The sequence below is a fragment of the Prionailurus bengalensis genome, chromosome C1 (genome assembly GCF_016509475.1).
Source record: "Prionailurus bengalensis isolate Pbe53 chromosome C1, Fcat_Pben_1.1_paternal_pri, whole genome shotgun sequence".
Lineage (NCBI taxonomy): Eukaryota > Metazoa > Chordata > Mammalia > Carnivora > Felidae > Prionailurus > Prionailurus bengalensis.
Window position 1 is genome coordinate 822,413 of NC_057345.1, and position 22,880 is coordinate 845,292.

General features: G+C 57.5%; 1 protein-coding gene across 1 annotated transcript in view; it reads right to left on the reverse strand.

Moving 5' to 3' along the window:
- The window catches only part of CFAP74 (cilia and flagella associated protein 74), a 66,681-nt gene that overhangs the window by 2,670 nt on the left and 41,131 nt on the right, over nt 1–22,880 (reverse strand). Inside the window, exons 19-32 of the mRNA XM_043573566.1 lie at nt 18,043–18,119; nt 17,380–17,502; nt 11,405–11,526; nt 8,939–9,067; nt 8,667–8,754; nt 7,965–8,138; nt 7,057–7,190; nt 4,959–5,235; nt 3,906–4,004; nt 2,723–2,859; nt 1,669–1,922; nt 1,505–1,560; nt 1,254–1,373; nt 862–1,017 (exon numbers count right to left, since the gene is read on the reverse strand). Coding sequence (XP_043429501.1) covers nt 862–1,017; nt 1,254–1,373; nt 1,505–1,560; nt 1,669–1,922; nt 2,723–2,859; nt 3,906–4,004; nt 4,959–5,235; nt 7,057–7,190; nt 7,965–8,138; nt 8,667–8,754; nt 8,939–9,067; nt 11,405–11,526; nt 17,380–17,502; nt 18,043–18,119 — 1,946 coding nt within the window. The remainder of the gene's footprint in view (nt 1–861; nt 1,018–1,253; nt 1,374–1,504; nt 1,561–1,668; nt 1,923–2,722; nt 2,860–3,905; nt 4,005–4,958; nt 5,236–7,056; nt 7,191–7,964; nt 8,139–8,666; nt 8,755–8,938; nt 9,068–11,404; nt 11,527–17,379; nt 17,503–18,042; nt 18,120–22,880) is intronic.

Below are 22,880 nucleotides of genomic sequence, written 5' to 3' on the forward strand. Positions count from 1 at the left end.
GAGGACAGGGACCTTCAGCGCATTGCCGTCCACCGCCGGCGCGCGGGTCACTGCGAAGGGGTCTCAGCTCGCCCTCGCTGGGGGTCACGCCCTGCTGGCTGTCCAGCCGCCCTCCGGCCCAACCATTTTCGCCTTGCTCCCGGCACTTTCCTGGGCTGCTGGTCCATCTCACCCAGCCTCACGTTACCCCCCTTTCCCGGCCGGTGCGCCCAGCCCCCTCCACGCGCCTCGGGGAGGGAAACTCCGTGGTGGTGCGCCTTGGGCTCCACAGCGCCCCCCCTCTGCCAGGCTCAGGCTGGCCTTCAGCTGAACCAACACCCTCGCCCCATCTCTGAGAGTGCCCCTCCTCCATAAACACTTCAGGGAATCCCTGTCCTGGACCCGGTGCCAGGTCCCGACCTAAGCGGGTGGAGGAAGCAGTTGGCTGCTTGATCCCAAGGCTGGTGAGTCCCTCAGACATTGGAGAGACATGGGGAGCCAGGCCTGCCCTCCCACAGGGGGTGGGAGGCCACAGGGCAGTGCCACTTCACCAGGAAAGTCTGTAACCCCACCCCCACCCTCCACAGCAGTGCCCGAGCTGAGCTCCTCCTCATCCCAGGTGGGGTGGCTCCTGCAAAGGCCCTGAGGCAGGAAGACAGGGAGCACTAAGAGGCGGAGCTGGTGAGGCCTGGAGGGAGGGGCACTCAGCCTTCCCCCTGCTGGACTGGGCAGTGGAGGCGGCAGCTGCTGGAGGTAGGGGCTGGATGGGGGGGGCCTGCACCTCCATTAGCTCCCCTACCAAGGCGGGTCTGACCCCTCCCAGGGTGGAGCCCTCTCCTAGGAGGCCAGGGCAGGCACCAGGTCCCCCGTGACGTGTTTCACCTTGAAGCTTGAGGACACAGACTCTCCGGCAATCACGTAACCCATGTCGAGGACGTCCCCTTCAATGGAGCACGTGATCGTGGATGCCACGCCAGTGCCCACAAGGGTCAGAGACAGCGTGTCTCTCTTGGTGATGATGTCCAGTGTTTCTCGGGCCTGAGAAGACCATGTCCATTAGCATGGAGCAGACATCTGTCAGAGGCGTGTGCTGGGGCTCTGGGAGCAGCTGGGTCCGGGCAGACTGGAGTAGAGTGATCTGAGCTCCCTAGCCTCCTCCTGCTTGCCCGCCAGAGGTGAGGCCCGGCAGCGGGGGGGAGGGGGGGCGGTGCGGGGGACCCACTGCCTCCGGGGACCCAAGCGCACGGGCTGCAGCATGTGGGCCCGGGACTCACCAAGATGCTCTCCCGGGGAGAGAAGGACAGTGTCAGGACCTGGGTCTCGCCTGCAGGCAGCTTGCCGATGGGGGTCAGCAGGATGAAGGGGCCACTGGGGTTCAGCACAGAGAACTCCACCTGTGGCCCGGTGTCAAGGAGAGGTGGCAAGAGCAGGGCTGCAGCCCCCCCACCCCCCAGCTGCTCCCTCCCACCCCCGCGAGCCACCTGGGTCCCCGCGAGCTTCCCGGGCTGGGTGTGGACAAGGATACGGTGAGGTCCTCGGGGGAGATGTTCTGGATGGAGACCTTTTTTATGCCACGGTGTCCTGAAATGGGATGGTGGAGTCAGAGGCCCGGGGGTGGGGGGCGGGCACCCAGGCCTGGGCCCCCGGGGCGGGGGTGTGCCTGGGGGGCTGGGCCCAACTGGGGCTCACCTACAGCGATGTCACCGAAGTTGAAGATGGTTTTGCCTTTGTCGGAGGTCACCACGAGAGACGGTGCCACGGCTGGACACCACAGCTCCAGGTACAGGGTATTGTGGGGACTGGGGGTGGGGCAGGGTGCGCTGAGGGAGCTGTGCTCTGCACCCCGCCCTCGCCTGCCCGCTTCAGCCTCCGTGCCCTTCCCTCCGGGCCCCCAGAACTGGTTCGTAGCAGAGGATGGACAGCCACTTTCTGGAAGACACCCCCTCCCCCACCAGCGCACTGCACCTGAAGCTCAGGGGTTCCGTCCCCTTCCTGTCTTCAGTGTCACCACTGGCAACGACACAGGGAACCACAAACTTGTCAAACCTCCCCTGGAAAGATCTGGCCAGGGTGGCCTGGGCAGCCTGGTACTCGTCCGAACTGGAATTAAGCAGCAGCGCACACTCACGCCCCTGTACCCACACTGTCCCCAGACGCCCCGGGGGGCCCTGCCACACTCTCCCGGGGCCCGGGCCGGAGGGGTAAGGGGCAGCTTCCGGGGGGCTCTGCCCGGCTGTGGCCGTCCCAGGTATGTCTGACCAGCTGGCTTTCCCACCCTTCCCTGCTTGCTGGGGGGCCCTCCCCTACCCCAGGGTGCCGATCAGGCACCTAACCCGAGGGCCGCGTTCCTGGGGCCCCAGGCAAGGGTCCAGGGTGGGCAAGTGACTCGAGCCCGTCAGCGCTCTCCCAGCCTCACTCTGCACCCGGGGAGGCTGGGGTTGCTGAGCTGGGAATACAGGGGTCAGGGACAGCAGGGTCTCCCCCAGCCCGCGGCGTGAGGCTGTGCACAGGGACACCGGGCCCAGGAGAATGCGGTGGGCAGATGCCTCGGAAGCCAGAGCTTGAGGGGCCTCGAGGCGGTGCCCAGATTCAACTGTCTCAAGCCGGCCCAGCCCTGGACTTGTGGTCACATGGTTCAAAACAGCTCTGCTCCAGGCCGTCTGTGGGGAAAGTCTCCATGGGGGTCAGGGTGGGGTCTCATCAGACGGGCCCGGAGGGAGGTGTGGCCTTCTCTTGGGCCTACCTGGGCTTGAGGTCCAGTTTCTGCAGCTTGGCGGCCTGGGTGGTGGAGGCCTGGGGCGGGTGGTCCCGGCCCTGCAGCCGCAGCGTGGAGGACTGTCTCCTTAGGTCCTTCCTCTGGGTGACCGTGTCTTTGCAGGGCTGCGGGGTGGAGGCCAGCCCTGCTCAGCCCAGCAGGGGCTATGAGGGGGAGCTGTGGCCCCCGGCGGACTGACTCCTGCAGGAACCCCAGGGGCATGGGTTCGAAGGGGATGGGGACCCGAACACCAAGCGGCTTCATCAGGAAGACTGACTGCAGGTGCAACGGAGACAGGTGAGTGTCCAGAGGGAGACACAGGCTCCCAGTGCAGAGACCCCCGTGGGCCTGTGCACCAACTCGCGTTTGCCCTCAACAACAAGGGAACTGAGGCAAAAGAGGGGTAAAGGGTTGCCCAGGGCCCGGGGTCCTCCTTCCTGGTGCCTCTTCCCCTCGCTCACTGCAGGGAGGCAAGGGCTTCTTCCCCCCCGTGTGTGCTGGAGCAGCTCAAGGTGGCACGAGACGCTGGACGAGTGTGCGTCGCCAGGGCAGCAGTGGGCGGGCGTCGCTCTAGGCCATGTGACTGTACAGCTCTGTGGGTCCGTGGGACCCCCTCTCCTGGCAGGAGCCCACGTACTGCAACCTCTCTGGGGCTGGCTGGGGCAGCGGGGCCTGGCCCTCGGTGGGGTTTATCCCTGGGCTGATACTTTCAAGTTCACATTTTTGTGTGTGTTTATTTATTTGAGAGAGAGACAGCCAGGGGTGGGGGCGGGGGTGGGCAGAGTATCCAAAGCAGGATCCGAAGCAGGTGGATGCTGTCAGCACAGAGCCTGACACGGAGCTCGAACCCACGAACTGTGAGATCACGACCTGAGCTGAAGTCGGACGCTCAGCCCACCGAGCCCCCCGGGCGCCCCTCAAGTTTACATGTGTGAGGCTGTTTTCATGGGCTTTCCTTTCCGGTTGTAAGAAGCCACACCTGCCCATCAGCGTGCCCTGCCGTGGCTCGCCCTCCCGAAACTGCCCTCTGGGGACCCAGCAGTGCTGCCGGCAAGCTGGCCCGGGTCCGGGAGCCTCAAGTGGTGCTGGTGTTCGGCTGAAAGCCTTTGTGCAGGAAGCCTCAGCCCCCCAGCCTGTGCCCCACACCCTTCTCCTCCATGTCCCCACGTACCGACTTGACCTCCGCTTCTTTGGTCAGGGTCTGGAGGGCTTCCTGGAGGATCAGCTTGGTGGGGAGCACGGGCCGGAAGGCCACCTGGACCAGGCACCTCTGCAGAGAGAGGAGCCCGGAGCCCGGAGGGCGGAGCTGGCTCCCTCCGGTGCCCCGCCCTCCTCAGCTCCCGCCGTGCCCCTCCCCTGGGTGCCCCCAGGTCAGGCTCGCTGACACTCCTGTGGGGTTTCACTGGTGAAGGCCCTTTCCAGGGAGGTGCTCCCCGAGCACTGCGCCTGGGGGCTTGGGTAGCTTCCAGTGCCTGATCATCCAGTCCACTCTTACCATGTAGGGTGGGGGGGCCGGCGACGGAGACCCCGCCCACAGCTCACGAGGCCGAGTGGGAAAGGAAACCGTGTTCAGCTGTCCACCCTAACCTGTCTCTGTGGCTGGTGCAGCTGCGGGGCAGCCCCGGGCCCCACGGAAGCTCATCCTAGGTGTCCCCGTGCTCGGGACACCATACGGCAGAGCAGGTGGCATGGGTTGGGGGGAGAGAATAAAGGAAAGAGGGAGGGAGAGGAAGGGAGGGAGCACAGAAGCCAACTGCAACACCCGTTTTGGGGACCCATACTTAGGCAGTATTGGCTAAATTTAAGGAAACGCATTTTAAAGAACCACACTAATTGAAACCTGCCAGGGTCCAGGAGTCCCCAGCACCTTCACATGCCCCTCCTTACTTGGCCCTTGTGGCAGCCACCCCAAGCCCCAGGAGGCTGGGGTGGCCCTGGGACTGGCTGAGAGGAACCACTGCCTCCAGGCCCCCTAGCTCTGTCGGGCAGAGCAGAGGCAGGAGAGCCCTTCTCAATGGAGTGGACGGACACCCTGCCCTTCTGGTGACCAGGCCCTCTGTGCCCAGCTGCTGGGAGGTCCGGGGGTCTGTGTGCCCTCAGTCCCAACTGCCAGAGCCCCCAGGCAGGTGCTTTCGGGGTCAGCCGCCCGCGGGTGCCCCTGCCTCTGGGGCCGGGCCGGGCCTCCCCCGTCCCCGCCCGGCCCACCTGGGGGGCCCACACCTGCCTTTCCTGGCAGCACGGTCCCCACCAAGGGCGAGATGGTGATGGGCGAGTCGGGGGGCGGCAGGAACTCGAAGGTCGTGGGCCCCACGGGAGAGACGTCCTCAGAGCCGACTCGGGGAGCGGAGTGAGTCAGTGAGCTCATGCTCACGTGAGAGTTGATGACGTATAGCGTGGCCACGGATGTGTGGTACAGGGACGTGGCTGCAAACTTGACCTGGTAGTGGGACAGCCCCAGGGGCGGGCGGACGCCCACGGCTCGGCACGACAGCTTGAAGCACCTGGAAGAGCAGGTGTGGGTGGCTCAGAGGCAGTGCTGGCCGTGGGGCCGGGTGCTGTGGGAGGTGGCCTCCAACGGAGACGGTGGCTCAGGTTTTGCTATCTCATTGACGAATTTTACTATCTTTTGAAAATACCACAGACCCCTGCACACATTTAAAGTGGACAGTTAAAAATTTCATCCCAATTTGCTGAGGAGGGAATTTCTGGCTTATTTTTGTTAGACACTCACTGACACTTGAAAATAAAACGGATAGGGGCGCCTGGGTGGTTCAGGCTGTGATTGCACGGTTCGTGAGTCCGAGCCCCACGTCGGGCTCTGTGCTGACAGCTCGGAGCCTGGAGCCGCTTAGGATTCTGTGTCCGCCTCTCTCTCTGCCCCTCCGCTGCTCACGTTCTGTCTCTCTCTCTGTTTCTGTCTCTGTCTCTCTCAAAAAGAAACATTAAAACAATAAAACTGATAAACTGCTCTTTAAATACAAGCACAGGAATCTATAAACCCTAGTGAGTTCATTTCTGTCATTACCTGTCTCAAACAAAGACAGGTAGTCCACACACCTCCGTGGTGTGGGTGTGTTTGTTCGTGGGCGAGTGTTCTTGGACCACGTGTGATCAGACTGGGATATGAATAAAATAAGATAACGTATTAAAAAAAAAAAAAAAAGAACAGATATTTGTTACTTTAGCTGGTGGAATGTTTACACTCCAGATCTTCGAACCCTGATTGCTACTACGCTCTCCTCGTTAGATTTCATCCTAATTACGCATATTTTAATGCCTTAAAGGCTGATGTCGACACTGCTCTGTGATGGTAATGTTGCTCATATGTTGAAATATTGAAATGTATTTTTTGTGTCGTGTGACCACAGGCTCTAAATGTTAAAACAAATCCTTGTGGGTGGAGAGACACTGGGGTTATTGTTAGGGATGAAGTGCAGGACTCAGTACATACACAAACTCTGCACTTCACCCCCTCAACTCTTCCCACCCGTGGACTCATCCCTGCTCCCCCACGAGTCTGTCAGATGCCAGGTGGCCACTGCTCCTGCCCATGGTCACATGCCCGGGACCAGAAGACGGTTTGGCCCGCGGGCCCTGGCCAGCCCGACCCCACCTGGGGCCGCCCAGGCCCCCAGGCAGGGCCAGACAGGCTGGCACGCAGGTGGGGCAGGAGAAGAGAGTCAGGGTTAGAGGCGGGTGGGCGGCGCGGCTCTGTGGGGAGGTGGTCCAGCGCCCGGGTGGACACCCGCACAGGACAGTGAGGACGTTCCTCACTGGGGACTGATAGTCTCGGGCAGCAACAGGAACCGGCCCCTCATCCCGGACCACCCGGTCTGCACCCTGTTCGATTTCTCTCCCTACCACTTCCTCTGTCCCATCTGTCAGGGTGGGAACGGGAGGCTCAGGGAAGTCCAGGGTCTGTTCCCATCACACAGCATGTCAGCACAAGTGGGGCTCATGTCCAGGTCCTCCTGAGTGCAGAGAGGCAATCTACACACCACACACACTCGCACACGTGCATCCACACACAATGCACACACGTCCACACGTGTGTGCTCCCATGCTCTCATGCACATGTACTCACACACACACACACACACACAGGCACGCGCGCACGCACGCACACAGATGGGCGAGCTGGCCCGGCGTGCGCGGCGTGCGAGGCTCCGGATCCCAGGAGCCTGTGCCTGGGTCTGAAGTCCCTGCAGCCAGCGGTGTCTCAGCCCAGCCCCGCGGTCAACCCGGCCGCCAGCGCTGGAGGACGGAGCCAGCTGAACCTGCCGAACGGGGCCCTCTGCGCGCCCCTCGCCTGCCAGGCTCACCGGTTGATCTCCGACTTGCAGACGAGCTCGAAGTTGTACTCCTTGGCCTTGGTGGGCTGGAAGATCACGTCAAGTTGCAGCGTTTCCAGCGGCAGGATTGTCCCAAACCCGTCACTGGGCTGGACGTCCACAAACTGGCGGATGGAAAAACGTCGACGCCGAAGTGAGAACACGGTGATCTGGGGCTTATCGCGGGGGCTGCGTGGACACGCGTGGCAGGGGTGTGAGCGCATGTGTGTGCGCATGGGTGTGTAAGTGCGTCTGCGAGGATGTGAGTGTCTGTCTGTCCGGGCATGTGTAAGCATGTCTGTGTGTGGAGGAGCGACCGTAGACCGGCACGTGGTGTTTGTGAGCGCGTTCGTGTGTACGTGAGTGTCGGCATGTCTGGAGCACGTCTGTCACCACACGTGTGGTCACGGGTATATGCGAGCACGTCTATGTGCATGTGTGAGCGTGTGCGTGTACGTGAGCACACCCCTGTGAGTGTGATGTTCATGCACGCATATGTGTGTCTGCGTGCATGTAAGTGGAGGGTGGGTGGGGTGGGGGGGGCAGCCTGGTCGGAGCCCCATCCCGGCTGCCCTGCAGGGCCAGGCAGGCAGGAGTTCTGGAAGGAAGGGAGGGAGGGAGTCCCGAGTCCTGGCAGGGCAGCGGGCCAGAGAGGGAGGGAGAGGCTGGGACAGAGAGAGGTGAGGTGAGGCGGTGGTGCGGGCAGTGGGGATGAGGAGAGGGACGGGCAGGGGGAGACGCCAGGCCGAGGCTCTTGGCGTGGGCGTGGGGCCTGGGGAGGGGTGAGGCCACCTGGTGCTGGGTGCCCGGACCCTGGGGTGGCAGCTGCCCCGGTACGTCCCCAGAGCTTCCCGACTCTGTCCCCGCACCCTGTGCCCCTCCCCGACCGAGTGAGGTACCTTGGGGAGCCCGACGAACCCAAAACCCTGGGGCAGGAGGGAGAGGTTGCAGAGGCTGACTTGGGTTCTGACGGCCTCGTACACGGTGCAGTGGCCAAAGTCCACTGCCGAGGGGCTGAGCTCCAGGTCCGAGGTGGTGACCACTGCGTGCACTGTAAACCCCACCGGCTTGATCTGAAGCGCAAAGGGCGAGTGGGCGCCGGTCACTGCCCATCCGTCTCCGCAAGTGTTTCCACCGACAAGGAGGGCACAAGCATTGCGTCCACCTGGCAGCCGACGGTGTGCCCTTTCCCAGACACGAGACTCTCTGTCTCGGCCACTTCCCTGTGGTGCCTGACTTGGGAGGGCACGGAAGCAGGTGCCAAAGAAGAGGGGAGGAGCCTCAGGTGGGCGGGGCGCGGGAGGGAAGGAGTGCGCACGCGCGTGCACTGTGAGTGTGCACGTGCGGCCGTGAGCACACTCGGCGTGTGCACCGGGCACGTGTGGGCTCGGGTGCCAGGGGGACGCCCCGCTGGCCCTGCACAGCCCTCAGGTCTCTCCCTCCGATCCACAAGCCCCTCCTCGTCTCCACTGGCAGCAGCAGCCGGGGTGGGAGACAGAGCCGCGGGTCAGGTCATCGGAACCCGCCAGGGCCCTGCCTTTTGGGGGAGGCGCTCGGGTCCCCAAGAGTGGCGGCATTCCTGGGAAGTGTCCCATGCAGACCTGGTCAGCCACCCGGATTGTCATTGGGGCCTCCAGGACTCTGCTTTCCTTGTCGAAATACTTCCCTGCATCTTCTGGGAGGGACTGTCTGAAAGAGACAGGATGCGCTCAAAAGTACTTTTCTCCTTATTATTTGGAGAACGACCGTAGAGCTGACCTGCGAGCGTGTTTTAGGTCACACAGGAGCCACAAATGATAGGAAATACAAGAAATCTAAGAGCCGGGAGACGTGCTCCCCCCGCCTCCCAGCCCCGCGGCCTCCGGGCGCTCACCGCGGCAGGAACTTGAGCTGCACGGCGCAGGAGGACTGGGCCTGAATGTAGCCCGTCTCCGGCAGGAGCTCCATGTGGCCCCTCAGCTCCTCGCACACTTCAAACTTCAGACGCAGGGCCGCTTTCGACCTGCAGGACACGGAGGGACACCAAACAGACGCTGTGCGTCTGGCCCCGCGGGACAGGCACACCTCTCACGGGCCAGACATCCCACAGATGCACGGTGCCTGCCCTCACAAGGCAGAGGGCGAGTGGGTTTTCACAGCTCGCTTGCTAAGGGGCAGATCTCCTGATGAGGAACTTTTATTTATCTTGCATCTCCGAAAATTTTTTTAATTTATTTTTTAAATTGACTTCCAAGTCAGTTAGCATATAGTGCAACAATGATTTCAGGAGTAGATTCCTTGATGCCCCTCCCCCATTCAGCCCACCCCCCTCCCACAACCCCTTCAGTCACCCTCAGTTTGTTCTCCATATTTGTGAGTCTCTTCTGTTTTGTCCCCCTCCCTGTTTTTATATTACTTTTGTTTCCCTTTCCTTATGTTCATCTGTTTTGTCTCTTAAGGTCCTCATATGAGTGAAGTCATATGATTTTTGTCTTTCTCTGAGTAATTTCACTTAGCAGAACACCCTCCAGTTCCAGCCACGTAGTTGCAAATGGCAAGATTTCATTCTTTTTGATTGCTGAGTAATACTCCATTGTATGTATATACCACATCTTCTTGATCCATTCACCCGTCGATGGACATTTGGGCTCTTTCCATACTTTGGCTATTGTCGATAGGGCTGCTATAAACATTGGGGTGCCTGTGTCCCTTCGAAACGGCACACCTGTATCCCTTGGATAAATGCCTAGTAGTGCCATTGCTGGGTCTTAAGGTGGTTCTATTTTTAATTATTTGAGGAACCTCCGTACTGTTTTCCAGAGTGGCTGCACCAGTTCGCATTCCCACCAACAGTGCAAGAGGGTTCCCGTTTCTCCACATCCTCGCCAACATCTGTTGTTGCCTGAGTTGTTAATGTTAGCCTTTCTGACAGGTGTGAGGTGGTATCTCACCAATTGTGGTTTTGATTTGTATTTCCCTGGTGATGAGTGATGTTGAGCATTTTTTCCTGTGTCGGTTGGCCATCTGGATGTCTTCTTTGGAGAAGTGTCTATTCATGTTTTTTGCCCATTTCTTCACTGGATTATTTGTTTTTGGGTGTTGAGTTTGATAATTTCTTTAGATTTTGGGTGCCAACCCTTTATCTGTCGTTGGCAAATATCTTCTCCCATTCTGTAGGCTGTCTTTTAGTTTTGCTGATTGTTTCCTTCGCTGGCAGAAGCTTTTATCCTGATGGGGTCCCAATAGTTCCCTTTTTTTGTTCCCCTGGCCTCCAGAGACATGCCGAGGAAGAAGTTGCTGCGGAATTCTTACAAACAGAAACACTGCCACCGAAGTATGTCTCCAGGTGGTTCTCAGAAACCTGAGACTTTATTGGGAAGACCTTTGCCGGGCAGGCACCTGGTGCAAGGACCTGGAGGGGTGTGGGGGCAGAGGTGGACCCCCACCCACCTGGAGCTCTGCCTGCCTCCTGCCCAGGCCAAGGTTCTGGGGGAGGCTGGGCCCCACAGGCCCCAGGATGACCAGGCCTTGTGGCTTCTCTAGGTTTTGTCCGCCTCCGACTCCAGAGCAGCCGGAGGAAGCCGCGTGCGCCCCCAAACACACAGTCACCTGCTTCTGGTTAGTGCCTCCGGGAGCCCCACCCTCATCTGGGCTCACCTGGAACCTTCCTATTTTCCGCCATGAGGCTCCCCATGCCCCTGCCTCCCTTCGAGTCTCTACCAAACCAAGTCACCTGGCCAACTCTGTCACACACACGCGCCCTGCATATCCAGCTGGGGTCTTCCTTTACCCCACAGGCCGAGTGCTGCCCCCCTCCTCTTTCCCTGCCCTCCCCCAGAAAGTGGCTGCACCTTGCACCCTGAGATAAACTGACTGGCAGAGGCTGGCCAGCCCTTGTTCCCAAACAAATCCACTGGAGCCCCTCTCGAGGCCCCTGACATTTGTGGTCCTGAAGCTGAGACAGGCAAGTCCCCTATGCGGAAGGACGGTCACAGAGGAAGTCTGCAGGACTTCCAGCCCTACGAGGCTGTTCTGCGGCTGGAAGCAGGGCCGGGCTACGCCCGGTGGGCCTGGTGTCAGCAGGTGCCGGCACCAGGCGGTCTGGGGAATGAGCGCCCGCTGAGCGCTAACCGTGGCATTTGCCCTCTTTTCTCCACCTAAGTTGTACTTTGGTAAAAAGTATTTAGAATTGACTGCTCTGGTCTGGACGCCTTTGAAAACATGTTTCCTTCCTCAGGCCTCTGTCCACATTTCCTTTCCTGGCTGGGCTCCCCACTCTCCTGTCTGTGTCCACGAGGGGCCAAGGGCCTGGGCGTGGAGGGGTCCCGGGGTCCCGGGCTCCCCTGCCTGCCGGGCTCACCGTGTGTGGACGAGGATGGAGTCCTGATACAGCCGGTCGTACATGCAGATCTTCAAGTCTACGCTGGGCTTTGGCACCCACACGGGCACGTCGATAGCAACGCCTGTGACTCTGAAATATAACTAAGTTTGAAGGTGTGATGTTAGGACACGCTTTTGTCCGCAAAGCAGGCAATGACAGAGAATGCCAACACAGCCCAGCCTAGGCTTTTTACAAGCCTTACGAGTGCTGGGAACTTCATACTTAAACCAACTATGTTTTGGAGTTCTGTGGCCGTTTTCATATCAGATCATTTAAACAATCCTTTTTATTATCCAAATCTTCAAACATAAAAAGATAGAATGGTGGGGCGCCTGGGTGGCTCAGTTGCTTAAGGGTCTGACTCTTGATTTTGGCTCAGGTCACGATCTCACTGTTCGTGGGTCTGAGCCCTGCATCGGGCTCTGTGCTGACAGCAAGGAGCCTGCTGGGGTCTTTCTCTCTCCCTCTCTCTCTCTGCCCCCCCTCCGCCCAGCTCACACACACATACTCTCTCTCCCTCAAAAAAATAAGTAAAGAAACGTTAAAAAAAGAACGGTATAATGGATTGTCATGTGCCCATCACATAGCTTCGTAATTATCAACATTTTTAGCTGTTTAAAAAAAAACCCCTTTTATCACAGAATATTGCATCACACGATGGGATGGACACTTCATAAAACGGTCACAGTCAACACAGAAAGGAGGCTCAGAGGTCTCGAGGGACGAGGAGGAGTGGGAACCACTTCTCTCCCCTTCCCGGCTGCCGGCTCCTCCGGCCAAACTGAGTCCTGGGTCTGGGGAGGTTGGGGGGTCTGTGGGTGTCCTGCAGGGACAGCATGTGTCCCTCGGGCTGGGCAGGGCCCTGGCAGGGCAGGTCCTGTCCTCCTGCTATGGTGGTGAGCTGAGGACTCCACATGCCTTCCTCCAGGACCCCCAGCCTGAGACGGGGCCACCTGCCCACAGGATGGGGTGGGGGCTACGGAGCCCAGGACTTGTGACACTTAGAACACATCAGCGAGCAGGCCAGAGGCCACAGGGTCTCCGGCGCCAGAGACAAGAAGAACGTGGGGAACAAAGACGGCACCCGCTGGAGAGATGGGCTGCCGGGGGGCAGGAGGGGACTCGGGCGGAAGCAGGTAGGGGGAGCGGCCGAGTGCCTAGCAAGTGGCCGGGCTGATTCATGGCATGGAGCCACCCCTGCAGAGGGTCATGAGGCCCGGGAGCCTGACTGCGCCGTCAGATAACCGTTAGGAGGAGGGCGATGCCCGTGAGCACCCGAGTCAGCAGCCAGGTGAGGTGGAGGGTGACACGGGACATGCCAGGTGGAGGAAAGACAGAGACTTGGAGGACAGATGAGGGACGTTCCGGAGGGCCCACGATGCGGGCTGACCGCAATGGGAGTCCCCGCGCGGCAGTCCAGCCGGGCTCAGTGACAGAGCCTCGCACAGGCCTGTGAAAGGCGAGCCACCCTCACTGGGGCTGTCCTTGCAGGAGACAGTGGGCAGCGTCTGTGGACCGCCAGGGGGGAGGCCCGCCTTGGAGATGGGCAGCGGGGCTCGGGATGCAGGCCCTTTCTCAGCTGGGAGGATGACGGTGTGGGGACCGCGCACGCCCCACTCCTGCTGGCGGGAGGCCAGAGGGAGGGAGAGCAGTCAGGGTGTCTGCTGCCCAGATTACCCAGCAGGGCCACCGCGACCCAAGGTCACAGCCCCTGTCAGGCCGGCTTCTTTAAGAGCTTTTGGTCACCAAGTTCTAGACTTTGTTCCCTCCTGTCACCTCTGTAGGGGCGGTGTGGGGTCCTGTGGGGTCACTGTGGGGTCCTGCAGGGTCACTGTGAGATACTGTGGGTCCTGTGGGGTCACTGTGGGTCCAGTGGGGATGTTATGGGGTCACTGTGGGGTCCTGTGGGGTCACTGTGGGTCCTATGGGGTCACTCTGGGGTGTTGTGGGTCCTGTGGGGTCCTGTAGGGTCACTGCAGGGCCACTGTGGGGCCTGTGGAGGGTTGTGAGGTCCTGTGGGGTCGCTGTGGGGACTGTGGAGTGTTGTGGAGTTTTGTGGGGTCGCTGTGGGTCCTGTGGAGTGTTGTGGCATCCTGTGGGGTTGCTGTGGGGCCTGTGTAGTGTTGTGGGGTCCTGTGGGGTCGCTGTGGGTCCTGTGGAGTGTTGTGGGGTCCTGTGGGGTCACTGTGGGTCCTGTGAAGTGTTGTGGGGTCACTGTGGGTCCTGAGGAGTTGTGGGGTCGCTGTGGGTCCTGTGGAGTGTTGTGGGGTCCTGTGGGGTCGCTGTGGGGCCTGTGGAGTGTTGTGGCGTCCTGTGGGGTCACTGTGGGTCCTGTGGAGTGTTGTGGCATCCTGTGGGGTCACTGTGGGGCCTGTGGAGTGTTGTGGGGTCCTGTGGGGTCACTGTGGGGCCTGTGGAGTGTGGGGTCACTGTGGGTCCCGAGGAGTTGTGGGGTCGCTGTGGGTCCTGTGGAGTGTTGTGGGGTCCTGTGGGGTTGCTGTGGGTCCTGTGGAGTGTTGTGGGGTCCTGTGGGGTCACTGTGGGTCCTGTGGAGTGTTGTGGCATCCTGTGGGGTCACTGTGGGTCCTGTGGAGTGTTGTGGGGTCCTGTGGGGTCACTGTGGGTCCTGTGGAGTGTTGTGGCATCCTGTGGGGTCACTGTGGGTCCTGTGGAGTGTTGTGGGGTCCTGTGGGGTCACTGTGGGGCCTGTGGAATGTTGTGGGGTCCTGTGGGGTCACTGTGGGTCCTGTGGAGTGTTGTGGGGTCCTGTGGGTCACTGTGGGTCCTGTGGAGTGTTGTGGGGTCCTGTGGGGTCGCTGTGGGGCCTGTGGAGTGTTGTGGGGTCCTGTGGGGTCACTGTGGGGCCTGTGAAATGTTGTGGGGTCACTGTGGGTCCCGAGGAGTTGTGGGGTCGCTGTGGGTCCTGTGGAGTGTTGTGGGGTCCTGTGGGGTCGCTGTGGGTCCTGTGGAGTGTTGTGGGGTCCTGTGGGGTCACTGTGGGGCCTGTGGAGTGTTGTGCCGTCCCGTGGGGTCACTGTGGGTCCTGTGGAGTGTTGTGGGGTCCTGTGGGGTCACTGTGGGGCCTGTGGAGTGTTGTGGGGTCCTGTGGGGTCGCTGTGGGGCCTGTGAAATGTTGTGGGGTCACTGTGGGTCCCGAGGAGTTGTGGGGTCGCTGTGGGTCCTGTGGAGTGTTGTGGGGTCCTGTGGGGTTGCTGTGGGTCCTGTGGAGTGTTGTGGGGTCCTGTGGGGTCACTGTGGGTCCTGTGGAGTGTTGTGGCATCCTGTGGGGTCGCTGTGGGGCCTGTGGAGTGTTGTGGGGTCCTGTGGAGTCACTGTGGGTCCTGTGGAGTGTTGTGGGGTCCTGTGGGGTCACTGTGGGTCCTGTGGAGTGTTGTGGCGTCCTGTGGGGTCACTGTGGGGCCTGTGGAGTGTTGTGGGGTCCTGTGGAGTCACTGTGGGTCCTGTGGAGTGTTGTGGGGTCCTGTGGGGTCACTGTAGGTCCTGTGGAGTGTTGTGGGGTCCTGTGGGGTCACTGTGGGGCCTGTGGAGTGTTGTGGGGTCCTGTGGGGTCACTGTGGGTCCTGTGGAGTGTTGTGGGGTCCTGTGGGGTCACTGTGGGTCCTGTGGAGTGTTGTGGCATCCTGTGGGGTCACTGTGGGGCCTGTGGAGTGTTGTGAGGTCCTGTGGGGTCGCTGTGGGGCCTGTGGAGTGTTGTGGGGTCCTGTGGGGTCGCTGTGGGGCCTGTGGAGTGTTGTGGGATCCTGTGGGTTTGCTGTGGGTCCTGTGGAGTGTTGTGGGGTCCTGTGGGGTCACTGTGGGTCCTGTGGAGTGTTGTGGCATCCTGTGGGGTGACTGTGGATCCTGTGGAGTGTTGTGGGGTCCTGTGGAGTCACTGTGGGGCCTGTGGAGTGTTGTGGGGTCCTGTGGGGTCACTGTGGGTCCTGTGGAGTGTTGTGGCATCCTGTGGGGTCCCTGTGGGGCCTGTGGAGTGTTGTGGGGTCCTGTGGGGTCACTGTGGGTCCTGTGGAGTGTTGTGGGGTCCTGTGGGGTCACTGTGGGTCCTGTGGAGTGTTGTGGGGTCCTGTGGGGTCACTGTGGGGCCTGTGGAGTGTTGTGGCATCCTGTGGGGTCACTGTGGGTCCTGTGGAGTGTTGTGGGGTCCTGTGGGGTCGCTGTGGGGCCTGTGGAGTGTTGTGGGGTCCTGTGGGGTCGCTGTGGGGCCTGTGGAGTGTTGTGGGATCCTGTGGGGTCGCTCTGGGTCCTGTGGAGTGTTGTGGGGTCCTGTGGGGTCACTGTGGGTCCTGTGGAGTGTTGTGGGGTCCTATGGGGTCGCTGTGGGGCCTGTGGAGTGTTGTGGGATCCTGTGGGTTTGCTGTGGGTCCTGTGGAGTGTTGTGGGGTCCTGTGGAGTCACTGTGGGTCCTGTGGAGTGTTGTGGGGTCCTGTGGGGTCGCTGTGGGGCCTGTGGAGTGTTGCGGGACACCATGGGTACTGTGGATGTCTTGGAGCAGTGTTGAGTTTGGAGGTGCCTGTGCAGTATGGTGACGGGGTTTTCCCTAAGCCTGGGGCTTCCTGTTATAAGTAGGCATTGCCGTCTCAAATCCCTGAGCCCTGACGACTCATTCTCCAGAGCAGAGACACCTCACGAGGAGAAGGGGGATGAGGAGAATGCGGTGATGGCGGACACGTCATCAAATGGTCACCCCTGAGCGGAGGTGGCCGTCATCCTGGCGGCGGGTGGTGGGTGTCAGGGAGGAGCCCCCGAGGCCATGGGCGCCGTGGGAAGAAATCTTAGCTGACCTGAGTGCTGAGAAAAACCTAGAAGCTGAGGGCCAGGAAAGGGGTAAATAAAAGGGACCAAGCTGCACCGTGGTCTGGTCTTCAGCACGTGAGGGCGAGCGTCTGGCTCTGAGGGCCCCTCCACACGAGAAGAGAAAGTCTCATGGGATTTGGGGGGCCCTTCGTGGAATGGAAAGTGGAATTTCCAGATAAAGGGGGAAATGGAATAAATAGCAACGTGCTCGTGCCAGGGTGGACGAGAGAACCGCGAGAGCCAACGGCCCCCTAAGTAACACAATTAGCCTGAAGTAAGAGGGACCGAGCGAAACAACTTCCTGCCAGGCTGTGCCAGGGCGCTGGGCTCTCCCAGCGGGGACTGAAGACATCAGAGGGGCCGGCAAGAAGGACGGTGTCAGGGGACGCGGGCAGCGTGGGCAGACACAAGCCCCAGCGGAGCTGGCGGGGCCTGGGCACGGTCACTGGACCCGGGAGGTCGCGCAGGGGCCGGCTGCCGGGCGGGAACACAGCTGGACGGGGACGAGGATGCAGCGGCAGTGGCCGTCTGTTGGGAGCGAGCGCCCAGAAGGCACTGAGGGTGGAACTGAGGGGAACGAGCTAACTCCTGAATCCGCTGGCGGCCCTTAGACAGGTGCCGGCGTCACATCTACAATCTCAGTCTTGCCTTTGGTTACAACGAACAACTAACTCAGGCGCCTTGGGGTTAGATCTGCCTTGGGCTCAGGTCATGATCTCACGTTCGTGGGTTCGAGCCCCACGTCGGGCTGTGTGCTGACAGCTCAGAGCCTGGAGCCTGCTTCGGATTCTGTGTCTCCCTCCCTCTGTCCCCTCTCTGACTCTGTCTCAAAAATGAATAAATATTTAAAAAATAAAAATAAAAACAAAATAAAAAAGTATGCAGATCACGTTCTCTGAAAAAATTTAATAAACGTGTAAGTAAATAAATAATAAAAACTAACGAGTAAAAATTTTAACCACTTGGAAACCAGGCAAGGCGCTTCTAGCGGTGGAGAGCAAGGGCTCCGTGTGCGCGCACGGGTGTGGGAGCACGTGCACGCTCGCGCGCGCCGCGGTGCTGGCCATCTGTGCCACCAGCTGGCTGTCCAGGCGGGGGGAGTGCGAGCGGCAGGGACCCTGGCGCCCAGGCTGGGTACTCACCGTGGGACACTGCTGATTCTTAAACACGACCTTGAACTTGGTGTAGACCGCTCCTGGGATGATGGGCGTGAAGATGACCGGCACTTTGATGGAGCCGAAGGGGCCAATCTCCCCCTCTGCCACCTGCAGGCGAAGACAGTTGCCGCAGACACAGCCAGGCTTCCCATTTCTATCAAGGCGCCTCCCCATGTCCTCACCGCAGGCAGCATCACCGTGAGGGGGAGTGTCCCTGGGTGGCCTGGCCCTGCCCTTCGAGGACTTACTGCCCAGCAACACAGTTGAACCCCTCCCGGCATGTTTCCTGCCCGTGTGTGTACTTGCTCTCTCGATGCCCCGGGGCCCTTGCACACGGGCGCGCACGCACACACACACACACACACGCACACACGCACACACGCACACCATGCTCTAGCCTGGGAGGCCCCGCTCGTGTCTTCTCAGAGTGGGACCCAGTGCCCTGCACCCAGGACATGATGTCTGCTGCTCCAGTCCTGCCTGGCCCCAGGGGGACGGGGGTGGCCGCAGGCTGACTGACAGTGCAAACTGTGCAGAGGCTATGAGTCCAGACCAGTCGAGTGGAAGGGCCACCCTGGGCCACCCTGCGGGTGGGGTGGGCAGGGGAGGCTCAGGAAGGGGGGCTGGGAGCCAGCGGGCCCGGCTGACCTCTCCCAGAGAGATCTCCGTCTGCTCCTCGTTGGGAGGTACAGTCATCACAGTGCTCATGGTCACTCCCTCTGATTCTGGAAGAGAAGGGAGTCCAGATGAGAGGGCTGGCTGGGCAGCCCGTGGGGGCCAGGGGAGAGCTGGGGTGCGGGGCAATCTGGTCCCTCCCTCTCCTGGACCACCGGCTGTCGGTTTTTTTTTTTTTAACATTTTTTTTTTTTTTAAATTTCTTGAGACAGGGAGAGACAGAGCATGAACAGGGGAGGGTCAGAGAGAGGGAGACACAGAATCTGAAACAGGCTCCAGGCTCCGAGCTGTCAGCACAGAGCCCGACGCAGGGCTCGAACTCACGGACAGTGAGATCATGACCTGAGCCCAAGTCGCAAGTCGGCCGCTTAACCGACTGAGCCACCCAGGCGCCCCCTCCCCCCCCCCCCCTGCTGTCTTCTGATAAGACCTAGGCGGGGCTGCAGCCCTCCATCTGGCCCTGCCCTGCAAGGAGGAGCCACCGGGTGGTGCAGGAGGGGCAGAATAGGGCAGGGCTTCCCTGGTGGACACGCACAGCGGCCACCATGGCCTCTGCAGCTGGAGGCTGGGGGCGGGAGGGGGGCGGAGTCGCTCAGGACCCCGGCTAGGGGAGGGCAGGCCGGCAAGAGGAGTTGGGTGGGCTTGGTCCGTGGGGTACAGCGGCCTGAGCGTCGGAGCAGAAGACGGAGCGAGCCAGCCCTTCAGGGTCTGGGGACAGGAGAGTGGGCTCAGAGGGGGGGGAACAGAAAGGCCCTGCAGAGGGGAGGGCTGATGCAGAGGGAGGGGAGAGGCGCTGGGGTGTGGCCTAGGGGTGGGAGGAGCTTTGGTGGCCAGTGGAGCAGAGGGACCGGGGCCTGAAGGTCTACGATATCGCCTCTCAAATGTCACAGCCTAATCGCCAGTGAGTTCGTTTTGTCTGTGTGCGAGCTGCTGCCATGTTCCCCACCGGTGGGGCGAGCGTTCTGACCCAGCCTGGCCGTTTCTCCGGAAGGCCCCTGAAAGCAGGTGCTAATTCCTCGTGTGAGAAGGTCTTTCTGCGATTCTGGCGTGAAGACGCCATTCGATGACAGCTGGGACGCCCACCCCGGGGGCTCAGTCGGTCGAGTGTCCGGCTCTTGATTTTGGGTCAGTTGGTGATCTCTCGGTTCTTGGGATGGAGTCCTGCACTGGGCTCTGTGCTGACAGTGTGGAGCCTGCTTGGGATTCTCTCTCTGAATACACTGGGTTATTTGTTTTCTAATTGAGTTTTCAAAGTTCTCTACGTAGTTTGGGTATGTTCTTTACCAGACATGTAATTTGCTAATATTTTCTGCCAAACTGTGGCTTACTTCTTCACTCTCTGAACAGTATCCTTAGAAGAGCAGGTATGTTTAGTTTTGATGAAGTCAAGTTACAACTTTTGTTATATATATATATATATATATATATATATATATATGATGTTTATTTTTTGGTGTTTATTTTTTTGAGAGAGAGAGTGCATGAGCAAGCAGGGGAGGGAGGGAGAGAGAGAGAGAGAGAGGGAGAGAGAGAGAGGATCTGAAGCAGGTTCTGAGCTGACAGCAGAGAGCCCGATGTGGGGCTTGGACTCATGAACCATGAGATCATGACCTAAGCTGAGGTTGGATGCTTAACCAGCTGAGCCACCCAGGCGCCCCTATCGCTTTCATTTTTATTTTTGAATTATTTTCTTTTACTTCTTCATCCGAAGTGCACCCCTCAATCCCCATTCCCTATTTCACCCCCGCCCCTGCACCTCCCACACACCATCAGTGTGTTGTCTACAGTTGAGGCTGTTTCCTGGTTTACCTGTTTCTTTTTTAAATTTTGTTACTTGCTCATTTGTTTCTTAAATTCCACATATGAGTGAAATCATATGGTATTTCTCTGGCTGACTTAGTTCACTTAGCATAATACACTCGGGTTCTGTCCACGTTGTTGCAAATGGCAAGATTTCATTCTTTTTAATGGCTGAGTAAAGTTCCATTGTACATATATACCACCTCTTCTTTATCCACTCATCAGTCAAGGGACACTTGGGCTGCTTCCATAATTTGGTTATTGTAGATAATGCTGCTGTAAACATCAGGGTGCATGTACCCCTTTGAATTCGTGTTTTTGTGTTCTTTAGGCAAATACCTAGTAGTGAATTGCTGGGTCGTAGGGTAGTTCTATTTGTAAGTTTCTGAGGAACGTCCATACTGTTGTCCGCAGTGGCTGCACCGGTCTGCATTCCCACCAAGAGTGCAAAAGGGTCCCCTTTCTCCACATCCTGGCCAACACCTGTTGTTGACTTTAGCCACCCTGACAGGTGTGAGGTGACATCTCATGGTGGTTTTGATGTCTGTTCCCCCGAGGATGAGTGATGTTGAACATCTTTTCACGTTGTCAGTTGCCCATCTGGATGTCTTCTCTGGAGAAATGTGTGTTCATGTCTTCCATACATTTTTTAGTTGGATTATTTGTCTTTTGGGTGTCGAGCCCTATCAGTGCTTTATAGATTTTAGATACGAAGCTTTTATTGGGTATGTCATTTGCAAATATCTTCTCCCATCTGGTAAGTTTAGGTTTTTTAGTTTTGTTGCTGATTTCCTTTGCTGTACGGAAGCTGTTTATTTTGATCAAGTCCCAGTAGTTTATTTTTGCTTTTGTTTCCCTTGCCTCGGGAGACATCGCTAGAAAGATGTTGCTATGATCCGTGTCAGAGAAATGACTGCCTGTGCTCCGTTCTAGAATTTTTGTGGTTTTGGGTCTCACATTTAGGCCTTTCATCCATTTTGAATTTATTTTTGGGTCTGGTGTAAGAAAGTGGTCGAGTGTCATTCTTCTGCACGTTGCTGTCCAGTTTTCCCAGCACCGTTTGCTGAAGACATTGTCTTTATTCCATTGGACATTCTTTCCTGCTTTGTCAAAGGTTAGCTGACCATATAGTTGTGGGTTTATTTTGTGGCATCCTATCCTATCCTATCCTATCCTATCCTATCCTATCCTATCCATCTAAGCATCTATTTTCGTGCCAGTGCCATACTGTTGTAATTACTACCACTTTGTAATGTAACTTGAAGTCCAGAATTGTGAGGCATCCAGTTTGGTTTTCTTTTTCAAGATTGCTTCAGTTACGCAGGGTCTTTTCCGGCTCGGCACAAATTTTAGAATCGCTTGTTCTAATTCTGTGCAAAATGCTATTGGCATTTTGCTGGAGGTTGCATTAAATCTGTGGTTTGCTTTGGGTAGTATAGACATTTTTTTAATAAATATTTTTAAAAATGTTTACTTATTATTTTTTTACAAAATTATTATTTTGAGAGGGGGAGAGTGAGGGAGAGCGTGAGCAAGGGAGGGGCAGAGGGAAAGAGAGAGAGAATCCCGAGCAGACTCCATGCTGTCAGTGTAGAGCCCAACTCGAGGCCAGATCCCGTGACCCTGGGATCATAACCTGAGCTGAAATCAAGAGTCAGATGCTTAACCGACTGAGCCACCCAGGCGCCCCCTGGGTAATTGAGACATTTTAACAGTATTTCTTCTTCCAACCCATGAGGGTGGAATGTCTTTCCCTGTGACATCTTGAGAAGTTCTTTCATCAATGTTTTATTTGTTTTGGTGCAATTATAAATGGGATGGTTTTCTTAATTTCACGTTCTGCAACTTCATTATTGATGTATGGAAATGCAACAGATTTCTGTACCTTGAATTTGTATCCTGAATTTGTGCATCAGTTCTGGCAGTTTTTTGGTGGAGTCTTCAGGGTTTTCTATATAAAAGTATCATGTCATCTGCAAATAGTCAAATTTTTACCTCTTTATTGTTGATCTGGATACCTTTTATTTCTTTTTATTGCTGTGTTAAATAACAGTGGTGAGAGTGGGCATCCTGCCTTGGTCTTGACCTTAGCGGGAAAGCTCTCAAGATTTTCCCCCACCGAGGATGATGTTGGTTGTGGATTTTTCATGTAAGGCCTTTATCATGTTGAAGTATGTTTCCTCTAAAGCTATTTGCAGAGGGTTTTTTTTTTTTAATATCACGAATGGATGTTGTACTTTGTCAAATGCTTTTTTTGTATCCATTGAAACCATCATATGGGTTTTATTCTCTTATTGCTGTGACATATCATGTTGATTGCGAACACTGAACCACCGCTGCAACCCAGGAATAAATCCCATTTGATTGTGGTGAATGATTCCTTTAATTAGTGTTGGATTTGGTTTGCTAGAGTTTTGTTGAGCATTTTTGCAGCCGTGTTCTTCAGATACGTTGGCCAGTAGTTCTTTCCTTCGATGGCGTCTTTATCTGGTTTCGTATCAGGGTAATGCTGGCCTCATAGAATGGATTTGAGAGTTCTCCTTCCTTTTCTATTTTTTGGAACAGTTTGAGAAGAACAGGTATTAACTCTTCTTTAAATGTTTGGTAGAGTTCACCTGTGAAGCCATCTGGTCCTGGACTTTTGTCCTGGACTTCTGATTACTGACTCAATTTCTTTGCTGGTAATTGGAGTGTTGACATTTTTTATTTTTTCCTGCTTCAGTTTTAGTAGTTTGTGTGTTTCTAATAATTTATCCATTTCTTCTAGGTTGTCCAATTTTTTGGCTGTAGGTTTTCATAATATTCTGTTATAATTGTATTTCTGTGCTGTTGGTGGTTATTTCTCCTCTCTCGTTTGTGATTTTATTTATTTGGGTCCCCGCCGCCCCACCCCTGCTCTTTGGTGAGTCTGGCTAGAGGTTTCTTAATTTTGTTCATCTTTCTAAAGAGCCAGCTTCTGGTTTCCTTGATCTGTTCTATTGTTTTTTAAGTTTCTAGAACATTTGTTTCTG